General features: G+C 39.2%; 1 protein-coding gene across 6 annotated transcripts in view; it reads left to right on the top strand.

Annotated features, from left to right (window-relative positions):
- The window catches only part of EPHB1 (EPH receptor B1), a 769317-nt gene that overhangs the window by 658950 nt on the left and 95504 nt on the right, over positions 1 to 14863 (top strand). For all 6 annotated transcript variants that reach the window (XM_007493906.3, XM_007493907.3, XM_007493908.3 and 3 more), the window contains exons 8-9: positions 2750 to 2858; positions 6075 to 6139. In XM_007493906.3, coding sequence (XP_007493968.1) covers positions 2750 to 2858; positions 6075 to 6139 — 174 coding nt within the window. The remainder of the gene's footprint in view (positions 1 to 2749; positions 2859 to 6074; positions 6140 to 14863) is intronic.

Below are 14863 nucleotides of genomic sequence, written 5' to 3' on the forward strand. Positions count from 1 at the left end.
AAATTCAGATTGGAACCTTGTCTGCAGATGTGGAGAGTTTCCTAGAGCACGGAGGGGGTTCTATCACTTGAAAAGAATCACAGAGCTAGTATGGATCAAAGACCAGACTTGAACCCAGGTTTTCCTAGTCTAAGAGAAACTTTCTATCCCTGACACCATACTCTCTATTTGAGGTATTACTAAGGAGAGCAACACAATGTACTGGAAAGAAGACGGGTGTCAGAAATGAGCACAACCAGGAGAACATTGTACACAGTAACTGAACTATTTTGGGATGATCAAATGTAATAGACTTCTCCACTAGCAACAATGCAATGATCCAGGAAAACTCTGAGGAACTTATAATAAAGAATGCTATCCACATTCAGAGAAGAAAACTATGAGTATATGATTTCGGATTGGGGTTTTAAAAGATTACTCAATTATAAAAATTAATAATATAGAAATAGAATTTGAGTGATAACATATGTATAACCCAGTGGAATTGCTTGTCAAATCTTGGAGGGGGAAAGAAAGTGGGGAGGGAGACAATATGAATCATGTGACCATGGAAAAAAATTAAAAATTAAAAAAAATTCAGAGTTCTAGTCCTATGTTATAAATTGTCATGATACAGACTAAAAATCATAGTAACATAATTACTTTTTCCATGCATAGGCACATGATCTTGAGCTTGTTGGGCCAAAGTTCTTTATTTACAAAATGGTTAGACAAGAACAGTGATGGCAAACCTATGGCACAGGTGCCAAAGATGAAACTCAGAACCCTTTCTGTGGGCACCCTATCCCCTACCCCTATCCCCTAGAGTTTGTTACTAAAAAAGCAGAGGGACTCTTGTGGAGCTGCTCCCCTGCCCCTCTCCCCTGCCCCTCTGTCCAGTAGCCAATGGGAGCACACAATGGGTAAGTTGGGTAGCTCACAGGTGGCAGAGCTGGAGGGGAGAGGAATGCTTGGGTCACTCCACTGCCCCTTTCTACACTCACTGAGGACATTCCTCACACACCTGCCCAGCAGCCCAATGGGAGCACTTCCTCCCTCCCCTGTGTGGGCTGTGGGGGGATGGAGCATGGAACAAGGTCTGGGGCGGGGCTGGGCATTTGGTCTGGGGGATGAGGTAGGGACAGGGTCCAGCACTCCATCTCTAAAAGGTTCACCAGCACTAGACTAGAAGATCTCCAATTACCTTCTTGCTCCAACATTCTATGGTTCTACTTTCAAATCTATAAGAAACAAAACACAACAACAACAACAATAACAACAACAACAAAGCCTTTGACATATGTTCTTCACTGAATAAGAATTCTAATGGAAAGAAGCTAGAAGGTTCAGGTCTCAGCAGGCCTCTAAGTTGCTAGATGAGTTTCTGACCAAATGACTGATGAAACTCTAATTAGTGGCCTTTCAAGTAGAATTCCAGACATTCCCCCACTGTGTATAAGACACTGTTCTAGTTATTGGGGATACAAAGACAAAAATAAACTAGCTCCTCAGCTCAAGGAACTTATATTCAACATGGAGGCAGTGGGAGTTAAAATATGGACCTCAGTAGGTAAGTACAATATATTAGAGAGAGAAGAGCACAATAATAATAACCATTGGGGCTAGGGGAGTAATCAGAAAAATTTCACATAGTTAGCAACACCTGAGTTGAAATTAGAAGAAAGCTAAACATCTTAAAATGTAGAATTAAAACTAGACTGTATACTAGGGATAGGGAAGGGAGAAGGAAGAAGCAACCTGTGTGATGGAAAGAAATAGGAGATGGAAGGAATAGTTTCAGGAGCAGCAAGAACACTGAGTTTGTTGGACAGTCTCATGTGAGAAAAGCAATTAGATAAAATGTTTAAAAAGATAAATGAACCTGATATTATTCAGGCCTTTCAGAGTCAAACTGAGAAAGTTTTTTTTTCCTTAAAGAGGCAATTTAATTTTTGAGAAGGGGATTGCCATGGTCAGATCCATACTTTAAGAAGATGATTTTGGATTTACAAAATGCTAGGTTGAAGGTCTCTATAAAAGACAATAGTTCAGGGGCAGCTAGGTTGCTCAGTGGATGGACAACCAGATCTAGAAACAGGAAGTCCTGGGTTTAAATAGGGTCTCAGATACTTCCTAGCTGTGTGACCCTGGGCAAATCACTTAACCCAGTTGCCTGGCTCTTTGCATGTTTCTTCGTTGGAAGTTAGTATTGATTCCAAGTCAGAAGTTCAAAGTTTAAAAATAAAGAAAAGGAGGGCAGTTCATGTTTGACAAAGGAAAGTTAATGTTTATTTGCTACATAGCCCCATTTTGGTAGCGGGGGGCTGCTGGGAAGTATAGTTTTCCTAGCTGTAAGGAGAGATTAAATTATGTTTGTATGGATCTACAGATTGATCAAAGGTTTCTTTTTTTTTTTTGGACAATTGTTTTTTTGACATTTTAGAGTTAAAGATTTGTCCTTCCCTACTTTCCCCCCTTCTCTGAGGCAGTAAATAATCCAATACAGTTATAGCCACACTTTCTTGTAATACACATTTCCGTATTGCTCTTGTCATGATATAACACACGTATCACACATACAATAGAAATCTCATGAAGGAAAAAGGTGGAAGATGGCAGGCTTTGATCTACCCTCAACAGTTCCTTCTTTGGCTGTGGATAGCATTTTCACTATGAATCCCTTGTGGTTATCTTGGAGACTTGCTTTGCTGATAATGGTTTCATTCTTGACAGTTGGATCAAAGATTTCTAATGGTTCTTTCTCTCCTAGACGATTACAAGTCAGAACTGAGGGAACAGCTGCCACTGATCGCTGGTTCTGCAGCCGCCGGTGTGGTGTTCATCGTATCACTGGTGGCCATTTCCATTGTCTGTAGCAGGTGTGTGGCTTGACTTTTTTTTTTCATTTTTCCTAGACCTATCTCCAGAATTGAAATGGTACTCTGGGATTAGGTCTGGGCAGGTCAACTTCTTTGAGCCTCAGGTCCTTCATCAGAAGGTACCAGGCCTGGAGATTTGAATTCAAACTCAATCTGAGATAATTCCTAGCTGTGTAGCCCTAGAAAAATCACTCTACTTCTGTTTGCCTCAATTTCTCACCTGTAAAATGGGGATCACAATAGCACCACTTTCCCAGGGGTTGCTTTGAGGATCAAACTGAGATAATAATTATAAAGTGCTTAGCATAATGTCTGACATATAGTAAGCTCTATAAAGTATTATTATTTTTTATAAAATTTGATATTTCACTGTTCATATGATCAGATTATATAAAAAGAACTTAGTAAATTTCAAAATATCCCATGTTGTATACATGGGATAAGGAAGAGGAAGATGCAATACTTAGTTCTACTGCCAGGGCTACATAGGTAATGACTGTAGATTGGGACCATCCACCATGCTGAGCTGTAGAGTTCTTGGGGACACTTGGATGACAGCTTGAACTTCCCAGTGTGACCGTCATTCATTTTATTAGAGCAGAAATCTCATACACAGCTAGCTCTCTGGTTATGACAGAGAAGACATAGATGTGTGCTTCCATAGATAATTTGAAAAAAGATAAAATACATAGTGTTCTCTTCTGTCTTATCTCTCAAGAAAAAAAAAAATCCTACTAGAGAGAGAGAGAAGAACCGGGACTGAAAACGAAAACTAACTGAGAGATTAGTAATCAATATCTAGCCAGTTGCAGGCACACATGGAAAGAGCACTGGCCTTAAAATCAAGAAGACTCATCTTCCTGAGTTCAATTCTGGCCCAAGACACTAACTAGCCATATGATCCTGAGCAAGTCATTTAACCCTGTTGGCTTTAGTTTCTTCATCTGTAAAATGACCTGGAGAAGGAAATGACAAACCACTCTAGTCAATTTGCCAGGAAAACACCAAATGGCGTCATAATGAGTCAAAAAAGACTTGAAAGAAATGAATAACAACAACACATGCAAAACATTGTGAGGTGCTCCTGTTACAAGCGTGAATAAAGGGAGCAGAGGGGGAAGGAATAGTTCCTGCCTATAAAGAACTTACATAAATCACTTAAGTAGAAGCACATACAGAAGAGTTTTTTGTTTGTTTGTTTGTTTGAAACCTATAATTTCATTAGCTTTTCATTAATTTAATTCATTATCATTTCTTTTAGACAAGGAAAACATAAGTTGAATTATAGTAGAGCAAAATAGCATTATGACAAAATCTAAATATTGTTAGTTAATGGATTAATTTCAACAGAGAAGTTTCTACTGGTGTAATATAGAAATCTAAACTCATTATTTTTGTAAATTGAGTATGTTACATTTTCAGATGACCCCAGGAAAAGAAGGAAGTTGATATACTACATATCAGGAAAAAGTTTCAGAAAAATCCCCAAGGGTTGGACTGATAAGCTGAAAATAATTGTATAGTGTAGAAGAGGGTAAATGCAAAAGAAAAAAAAACAGCTGTATTTAGGTTTTTAAAATGAATGATAGAATGGGAGAAGCATGACTAGATAGCAATTCATACAAATAAGCCCTATTGGTTCTATTTAGTTAATACAAGACTAATATGAATCAATAATACAAAGTGACCACTGAAATTCTTAGTGCAATCTTGGGCACTTTAAAAGAAATATAATGTCCAAAATAAAAGAGCATTCGCCCTATATTTTATCTTGCCTATTCTGCCTCTGGGCAATTGTGTTCAGTTCTCAGTGTAGCATTTTAAGAGGGATATTGAAAAACAAAAATATAAATAGGTGAAAGTTGCTAGAATGGTAAAGTGCACCCAAATCATGTTACTGGAGGAATAGTTAAAGGTAAGAGGAGGCATACAGTTTGGGAAGATATAATAACCATCCTTAAAAAGATAAAGGGACTTCATATATAGAGAAAGATTGCCATGGTTATCAATTAAACTTCAATGAGTTCTGGCCTTAGAATTGGACCTGAGTTCAAGTTCTGGTTTTACTACTTACTATTTGTTGATCTTGGAACTGTTATTGTACCTGATCTTCAGTGTTCTCATCTCTAAAATGGAGATTATATTTTGTACTGCTTTATCTCAGGGTAGATTTGAGGATAGATCATTGCAAACTAGAAAGTACTATATTAATGTGAGTTTTTATATTGTTCGTGGCCCCAGAAAATAAAAAAGGATGAATGCACAGATAGGACTTTACTATGCCTTGCACTGTCCCCCTGCACTGCTCCCCCCAAAAAAGAAAGGACTTTTGAGGCTATTTAGGAATGCATTGCATTACCTCATTAGGAACTGAATTCTGCATCGTTGCAAGTATTCCATAGAAGTCTCTGTTATCAATTATTAGAGATGTTGTTGAAAGAATTCCTGTACCAGGAGGAACTAGAGATCCACTAAAGACACTTCAACTTTTCTATCAAGAAGGTGGTAGCCCTGACACAGTCTTTTCTCAGCCTATAGAGTCAAGCTTTTCCCCCCACTAAATGTTTGGGGTTTTTTCCCCCAGAGCTGTCAATATTTAACAATATATTCCACCAATTTTAGCTTCATACTCAAGCCTTAGTCTTATCTTATGGTTGGGGTGCTAATGAAAACACAAAAGAAAAAAGCCATCGGGCGGGTGGGAGAAAGCAAAGGTCCTGAGACACTGTACAAATGGGACTGACCTTGAAATCATTAAGTTTTTATTACCATGTTTATCATCTTCATCCTCATGCAGCACAAACATTGCCAGGCTAAACACCCCAGGCAATTCCATAATGCAAAGCTGATGACCTGCTAGGTGCCCTTGCTGGGTTTTTTCAGGATGTGGCCCTGATCAATGGGCAGCCCCAGAGAAGTCTTTTGTCAAGTCTCCAAGACAGTTTTCATTCTGGGTCAAGGCTTCTGTTGATGTTTGAGAAACTGTTACATACCCTAGACTTTGGGGTTTTTTTTGCCTGAGTGAGTGACTGATGGGTGGTGGCCCAGAGATTTAATAAGAATATCAACAATTTAAAAAAATAAGTTGTTACAGATTCACAATCCTGGAAGCTACTCCCTGGTTTTCAGTACTATGTAAGAGATCTTATGTACTATGGTAGCCATTTGAATAATACCTCTAACTAAATGAAGAGAATTCTTTTTCTCTGTTCTCAGGAAACGTGCTTACAGCAAAGAGGCCGTGTACAGTGATAAGCTGCAGCATTACAGCACGGGGCGAGGTAAGTAGAAAGAAAACACTCCTGTCTTCACTCAAGTATGAGTCATGCACCAGCACAGGTATGATAAGTCCCTTCTCCCTTCAAGGTGAAGGTTGTCCTCCAGGTGCATCAATACTGTTTGCATTCACCCCCACCCACTCTTTTTCAAGATACCCAAACAGTCAAAATCACCCTGAGCCCTCCATAAGTATCCAGGGTGCGTGTGCACCCACACACTCATACGGTCCTGATTTTACATGTCTTCATTTCTGTCAGGGAGGAAGATGTTCTTATTGGACTCCTGCTGGTTTTCAGTTATTAAATTGCATTGATAGCCAAGCCTATATAACACCTACAGTAGAAAATGATTGACTTTTGCAAGTCAATGAATCCTGAAATCAGGCACAGTGGGATAAGATGGCAGGCTGTGTGTTAGCATCTCATGCCTTGTCTTATCCAACTGGATTGGGCAACATTAACCAAATTACAATGTCTGTCTGTCTGTCTGTCTGTCTGTCTGTCTGTCTTGTCTCTCTCAATCTTTCTATCTGTCTCTAATCTGTCTAATTGTCTAGCCGATCAATCTATTTATCTGCCTATTTGCCCATCTATCTAGCCTATCTCTCGAATCTATCTATCTATCTATCTATCTATCTATCTATCTATCTATCTATCTATCTGTCTGTCTGTCTATCTGTCTGTTTATCCATCCATCTATCTGTCTGTCTATATCTATCTATCTATCTATCTATCTGTCTGTCTGTTTATCTGGCTATCTATCTGTCTGTCTGTCTGTCTCTCTCTCTCTCTCTATCTATCTATCTATCTATCTGTCTGTCTGTCTGTCTATCTGTCTATCCATCCATCTATCTGTCTGTCTATATCTATCTATCTATCTATCTATCTATCTATCTATCTATCTACCTATCTATCTGCCTATCTATCTATTCTATCTCTGACCTGTCTCTCTGTCTTTCTATCTCTCTCTTTCATCTATCTGTCTATCCTATCTATTTATCTGCCTATTTGCCCATCTATCTAATCTATCTCTCTAGTCTGTCTTCCTGCATCTGTCTGTTTATCTATCTACCTATATATGCACTGGCCTGTCTATCTGTCTGTGATCTTCTACAAATAATAAGAAGTGAAGGAAATAAGAGAGTGCAAGTAGCTAAATGCATTGCTATATGTTCCAGGATTTTCTTTTAAATGACTTCTTCAAAACTGCTTCTTGCTCAGTGCTCTGTTCCTTCTCTCCCCACTTGTATGTCAATTCTCTTTAGTGCAGAGAAATTCTGGTCATATTTCTTTAACATGTCTGACATGTAGTACTTTAGTAGAATTGTTGTTTCACTCACACAATCACAGAAACACAGAAATATGGCCTCAAAAAGACTTCAGTACATCACCTCATCTCTCCCCCTGCCTTCAGGTAGAATAAGACCTAAATTGCTACTGGCTGATGAGTGTGCATCCTTTTCCAAATGATTTCCAGAGAAATTCCATGGTCTTTCTCAGAAACCTCTTTCAGTGCTTAACAATGTGTACTGTTCAGAATCTCTCTCTTAGACAGTGTTCAACTTAAATTCCTTTATTCGCAATATAGATTCTTTTCTTTTTGCTCAGTCAGCATAGTGAATATAGTGAATGGAGAGAGAGAGAGAGAGAGAGAGAGAGAGAGAGAGAGAGAGAGAGAGAGAGAGAGAGAGAGAGAGAGAGAGAGAGAGAGAGAATTAATAGATTCTTTCACAGGGGAAGTTTCCTGGTATATCACTTCACTTACTCCTTTACTTTGCTAGCTTTATTTAACTCAGGAAAAATCTTAGAATTCTGTCATTTAGTAGCTGTGTTACTTAGGGCGAGTCACTCAATTTCTCTGTTGGGAAGGTAGGGACAATTATTGAATACTTACTGTCTGCTAGATGGGTATCGAGATAGGCTGGAGTCAGGAAGATCCGAATTCAAATCCAACAGACATTTACTAATTTTGTGATCCTGGGCAAATCAATTAACCTTACTATTTGCTTCTGTTTCTTCATCTGTTAAATGAGCTAAAAAAAGAAAATAGCAAACCATTTCCATATTTTTGTCAAGAACTCTCCAAATGGGCTCACAAAGAGTTGAATATGACATAACGACAATGTACCACAGAAGGTGTTAGGTGCTTTACAAAAACTTTTTTACTTGCACCTCACAACAAGCTTGGGAGGTAGGTGCTAGTATTATTTCCATTTTACAGTTGAGGAAACTTAAGGAGGCTTGCCCAGGGTCAGAGAGCTAACATGTGTCTGCATTTAGATTTGAACTCAAGTCTTCCTGACTCCAGGTCCAGCACTCTATTGATTGTGCCTTTTATCTCCCACTCTGAGCTCCAATTTTCTTATAAAATGAAGATGATGATGGGTGCATAATCTACTTCCCAAGTTATTGTGATGATTAGTGGCATTAATGTTGTGGCATTGCAAAGTTCTGTGTAACTGTAAAACACAATGTAAATGCCAGGTATTATTATCAATCTCATTGAAGACCTCTGACTATCTGTGCATGTAAACTGTTGGTTAATGTACAAGTGCCTCATCTCATCATGGCACTTATTCTCTGGGAGTTTACCATCTAGGACAGATATTCATAGTACTTCCACTCAGGTTTAATGATCAGGATAATTATCCTGGGTACTTACATACCTTGGGGTGCAGGAGGAGGGCTGGTTCTTGTAGCTTCTGCTGTAGGACCTAAATATCTTGAAGCTGAACAATGCTTAGAGAGGCAGCTGCTGGGAGTGAAGATGGTGCTTCAGATCATACCAAAATGGGCTGTGGGAATCCAGAGAAGGGATCACAGAGGGCTGGGTCCTTTATGTCAGGCTTCACGGAAGAGGCAGAATTTAACCTGGGCCTTGAAGGATAAGTAGGATGAGAAAAAAAGGAGCAAAGAAAAAAAAAAGGTATGGTGAAGTAGGGACAGAGGTAGGAAAACAGCACTGGCTGGAGTGGAAGGGAGGGAGTTTGGAAAGGGCCATAAGAATGGAGAAGCCTGACTTGAAAGGGGAGATTGTATAGAAAAATGGCAGGACATTACATAGAGAGAGTAGGGATGGATTAGGGAAAGTCATGAGAGGCAGCACATGGCAGAGACTCAGTTATGAGTCTGCGGCCAGAGCACCTGAGTTTGAATCCAGGCTCTGCCATTGTGTGCCTGTTGACTAAGCAAATCTCTTCAGCCATCTGGGCCTCAGTTTCTTTCTTTGTAAAGAGGTCAGACCAGTTGATCTCTCTAATCCCTTTCAGTTCTACCTGGTGCAGTGGATAGAGAACGGGGTCCTACGTCAGGAAGAACTGAAATTAAATTTGGCCTCAGACACTTACTAGCTGTGTGACTCTAGGCAAGTCACTTAACCCTGTTTGCCTCAGTTCCTCATCTAGAAAATAAGGATAATAATAGTACCTGCTTCCTAGGGTGGTTGTAAGGATCAAATGAGAAAATAATTGTGAAGCATTTGGCACAGTGGCTGCCACATAGTAAGCAGTTTGTAAATGCTATTTGTCATTATTATTAATAATGACTCCATGATGGGTCAATGAGTGAGATGGCCAAATTTGAAGTCTTTCTTCTCACTGCAAAATACCAACAGCCAGAAAGAGTGATAAAAGGAAACTCACTGTATATTGAGGTGATATATTTCTAGTTTTTCTACTACCAGCTTCACTACACTTTGCACCCTATGAAAGACATTCCTGCTGAACAAGACACATACAAAGGGATATATTGATTATATCTTTAATTGTTGTGCCACAATCATTTGGGCATATTCTACCCCATCTCACTTCCACTAGAATGGAATTCTGAAACAGCTTCCCTCCTCCTATAATGAAACAAAGAAAAACAATTAAATAAAAGAAACTGAGTCAGGGACTAATATAATAATGCACATAAATTTCTGCCCTTTTAATTCCTGCACTTTATTAATAAGAAGTGGAAGTATGTTTTGTTTTCTTGAACAAGAAATCCTGGAGAGACATTATGTCCAGGAACACTGCCTCAATGGCAACAACAGTTCCCTAGAAGAGATATGCCCTAGTACAGAGCTCAATCAGGCAAATGTCTAAGCTAGATTTATATTTGCCCATCTCCTAAATCCCTTGGGTCCTCTTGCTTTCTCCCAGCTGCCCTTCCCTGTCTCACTGAACCTGTCGTCAGTGGACAATACTCCATCCTCTGGACACTCCCAGTTAAGGAAGGTACTAATAAAGATGAATACCATCACTGAAGTTCACTGTCTTAGAAAATTGCATATGGCACTGAAAAGTGAAGTGCCTTGTTCAGGGACATATATCCAAAGAGTAGTGACTGGATTTGAACCTAGGTCTTTCTGACTCTGAGAGCAGCTTTCTGTCTAAAACTACTCCAAACTGGATTTACTTATCTGTATTCTTTCCATTAGATTTTTATCTCCTTAAAGAGTTCTGTTGTTTTTCATTTTTGTATTCTCACTGCCCAGCACAATGCTTGGCACAAAATAAGTGCTTTAAAAGGGTATCTTTAAAAAATGAAATCGTGTTTATCGTGCTTCTCTTCCTTTTAAGTTATGTTTTAGAGGATTTAATGCTTTTGTGAGCAAAAGTTATAACTAACTAAAAAAAGCAACCTTTTTAGAGTCAATATGATGTATTCGTTGTAAGAGAGAAGAGCAGAAAGAGCTAGGAAAAGGGGATTAAGTGACTTGACTGAGGTTACACAGAGAGGAAGTATCTGAGGTCAAATTTGAACCCAAGACCTCTCATATCTAAGTCTGACTCACAATCCACTGAGTCACTCTTTAACTTATTTTCTGGTAATTGTGTCACTTGCTTTCTCAGAAAGGTACCTTTTAACAAAGGACTTGGGATACAAAGTCTCAGACAATCCAGCGTGTTGACTTAGATTGTGGGAACTGTAGTACCTTGACGGGAAGATAGGGGAGTAGGTTAATCTTGAAGCCCCTCAAACGTAACCCTCTAGTTGGCCATCTATTATACTTGTTGAATAGAGATCGCTCTGTAATCTTCCTACAATGGAAAAGGAAACTCTCAAGCAGCACACTACTGGGATCTTCTCTGTCCTACATTCAAGCATGGAAGCATACAGAGTCCAGTTGGATCTTGAGTTTCTGCTAATAGAAGTTATTAGTGCCAGAATCAGAATGATAGAATGTCAGAATCAAAAGGGCTTCAAAGCTGATCTAAACCAGTCCATACCTAAGTAAGAAACCTGAAATAACCTTGACAAGTGGCTAGTCTCTACTCGAATACCTCCAAAGACAGAGGACTCACTATCATTCAAGACACCCCATTCCTACTTTTAGATAGCTGCTGTAATTAATGCAGGAGCTCCAGTTTTTAAGGCATGCCATTGGTTGCCTACTCAAGACCTCCCTGAACAGACATAGCAACCCATGGGAATGGATGAGGAGAATAATAAGGAATTCGCTAATCAAAAATGAGGGGAAAGATCACGTAGGAGATGCAAGAAAGTTTATGTTTGGTGTCCCATGTGTTCTCTTAGAGGGACCTGAGTGTCAAGTAAATTGATACTTGACAGTGGCTGACACCTTGCTAATTGCTAACAGTCAGTAGCAAGTTCACAGCTATGAGGAAAATCTAAGCAGCTTTTTTGAAGCATTTTTCCCATGAGCGCATGGGTGCTTTGGAATTCTAAAGATGTTATCTTGGTATCACTGAGAGGAATTTTTGAGTAGTTTTGGAAAATGTGATGCCTGAAGATTATAAACAGGCCAGTTCAAGATTTTAAATTGGGGAGAGGGTCAATAACGACTCTAGAATTTCTAGATCAGAGATATTGCCATTGATTTCCTAACAAAAGCTTTACAATAGATTTGTGAGCAGACGATTTGTAAGGATTTAGAAAATACCATGGGGCTGGGGTGGGCATCTAGGTAGGAGACTACTCGGTGAACAGAGAACAGGTCTACACATGGGAAATCCTAGATTCCAATCTGGCTTCTGATATTTCCTAGATGCGTGACCCCATTGCCCAGCCCATCCTGCTTGCCTGCCTTGGAACCAATATTAAATATTGATTCTAAGACAGAAGGTAAGGGTTTTAAATAGAAGAATTAATTGATCATAAGACATTAACATGTTCATTATGAACAAGTCATATTAGGCTAGGCTAGATTATTTTTATGGGGCTGTTAGGTTGATATATCAAATGGCTATTATAAACAAAGGGTTTCCATTTTTGTAAAATAGTTCACAGTTTCTTATAATATGGTGAAAAGTCAGTGAAATATGGCTTCACATTATAGTCTTTAAGTGGAATAACAGCAACTAACAATAACGTAACACTTCTAAGATTTACAAATACACTATTTCATTTGATCCTCAAAACAACCCTGTAAACTGGATGTTGTTGTTATTACCATTCTACACATGAGGAAAGTATGGCTGAGAAGTTAATTGGTAGGATTCAAATGTCTTCCTGACTACAAGTACCAAACTGAATGATACCTCACTAAAGAGCTACATGCAAATAAAACTGCTTTATGATTCTGGGTCATTCTAGAAGTTCTCTGGTGGAGTCAGTCAGTCATTCGATATTTATTAAGCACCTACTATGTGTCAGGCACAGTGCTAAATGTTTTTTAGGATAAAAAAGAAAGGTAACAGTCTCTCATCTCAAGTAGTTCACAGTGTAATGGAGCAGACAACATACAAATAGCTATGTACAAACAAGCTCTGTACATAATAAATTGAGATAATCTATAGAGGAAAAGCACTAATAATGAAGAAGAATGGGAAAGGCTTCTTGGAGAAGGTGGATTTTTTTAAAACCCTTACCTTCTATCTTAGAATCAATACTGTGTACTGGTTCCAAGGCAGAAGACTAGTAAGGGTTAGGCAATGGGAGTTAAGTGACTTGCCCAGGGTCACACATCTAGGACCTATCTGAAACCAGATTTGAACCGAAGATCCCTTGTCTTGAGTTCTGAGTCTATACACTGAGACACTTAACAGCTCCCAGAAGGTGGAATTTTAGCTGGAAAGTGAAGAAGTTGGAGAAACTAGAAGGCAGAGATAAAGAGGAAGAGTATCCCAAGCATAGGCAGTGAAAATACCCAGAGACTTCATTGAAAATGGGCAGGGTGGAGAGAGAGTATTTTGTGGGAGGAAGAGTAAGGAGATCAGTGTCACAGTACATGGAGGGCATCGGGGGAAAATGTATAAGAAGACTGGAAAAGGGAGGAAGCTAGGTACATAGTGGACTGACAGCCAGACCTGTAGACTGAAGGTCCTGAGTCAAATCTGGTCTCAGATATTTCCTAGCTATGTGACCCTGGGCAAGTCACTTGATTTCCATTGCCTAGCCCTTCCAGCTCTTCAGCCATAGAACCGATACTTAATGCTGATTCTAGGACAGAAGGTAAGGGTTTTTGTGTTTTTTTTTTCCTTTTGAATAGAAGACTGGAAAAATGGGGAGGCTTTAAAAGGCTTTGAACAACCAACAAAAGACTTTATATTGGGTTCTGGAAGGGATGTATATATAGCCACTGGAGTTTATAGAGTTAAGGTGGGGAATGACATGATCAGACCTAAATCTTAGGACGATCACTTTGGCAGCTAAATGGATGATGGACTGAGTGAGGAGAGACTTGTGGCAGGGAGGACCACCAGCAGGCTGTTACGATAATCCAGGTAGGAGGTGATAAGGGCCTCCCTGGGAGAGTGACTATGTCAGAGGAGGGGAGGGAGTGTGTGTGAAATAGTTTATGAAGGTGAAATCAGGAGGTATTAGCAACAGACTGGATATAGAGAATGAGAAAGAGTAGAGTCAAGGATGACACCTAGATGGCAAGATAGGGTGATGAGAAACTGGTGACACCCCGAAAAATCACAGCAAAGTTAAGAAGAGAGATTGGTTTGGGGAGAAAGAAAATGAATTCAATTTTTAGCATCAAGTTTAAAATGTTTATAGAACATTCAATTCAAGATATCTACGGGACAGGTGTTGATGCAGGATTGGAGGTCAGAAGAGACAACAGGAGCTTCATCAGGCCCTTCCTTATGCCTTTCACAGTTCAATATTTCACAATTCAGGACACAAACAGACGTGTGCACAGATGTGCACACCTGTATACATTGGACAATATGTAGACACACATGCATATATATGTATGAATATATATACACAGACATGTCTGTACACATGAATATATGTTGAATACTGCAGGAAGTAGCAGTGCTCTTGTGCTCTATTTTGGCAAGGCCACATCTGCAGTGCTATTTTTAATTCTAAATCATTTCTGCTAAGTGGTGGGTGATCTTGGGGATTCACAAAGGCAATCCCAGGTATGCTAAAAGTCACTTTTAATTATTTTCTAAATTTTATTTTTGTTTTCATGCAAAACCCACTTCCATATTGGTCATTGTTGTAAGAGCAAACTCATGCACGACCAAAACTCCAAAATAAAACTATAAATGCACTGATGTGAAAGCCAACTCCAACAGTTCTTTCTTTGGAGTTGACAGCATTCCCCATCATAATGCTTTCAGGATTGTCCCAGATCATGGCATTGCTGAGAGTAGCCAAGTTTCCACAGATAATCATCGTCCAATATTGCTATTATTATGTATGGTGTTCTCCTGATTCTGCTTATTTCACTCTGCATCAGTTCCCGCAGATCTTTCCAGCTTTTTCTGAAATCATCCTGCTTATCATTTCTTATTGAACAATAAGTATTCCATAACC

The sequence above is a fragment of the Monodelphis domestica genome, chromosome 4, assembly GCF_027887165.1.
Source record: "Monodelphis domestica isolate mMonDom1 chromosome 4, mMonDom1.pri, whole genome shotgun sequence".
NCBI classification, from domain to species: Eukaryota; Metazoa; Chordata; class Mammalia; order Didelphimorphia; family Didelphidae; genus Monodelphis; species Monodelphis domestica.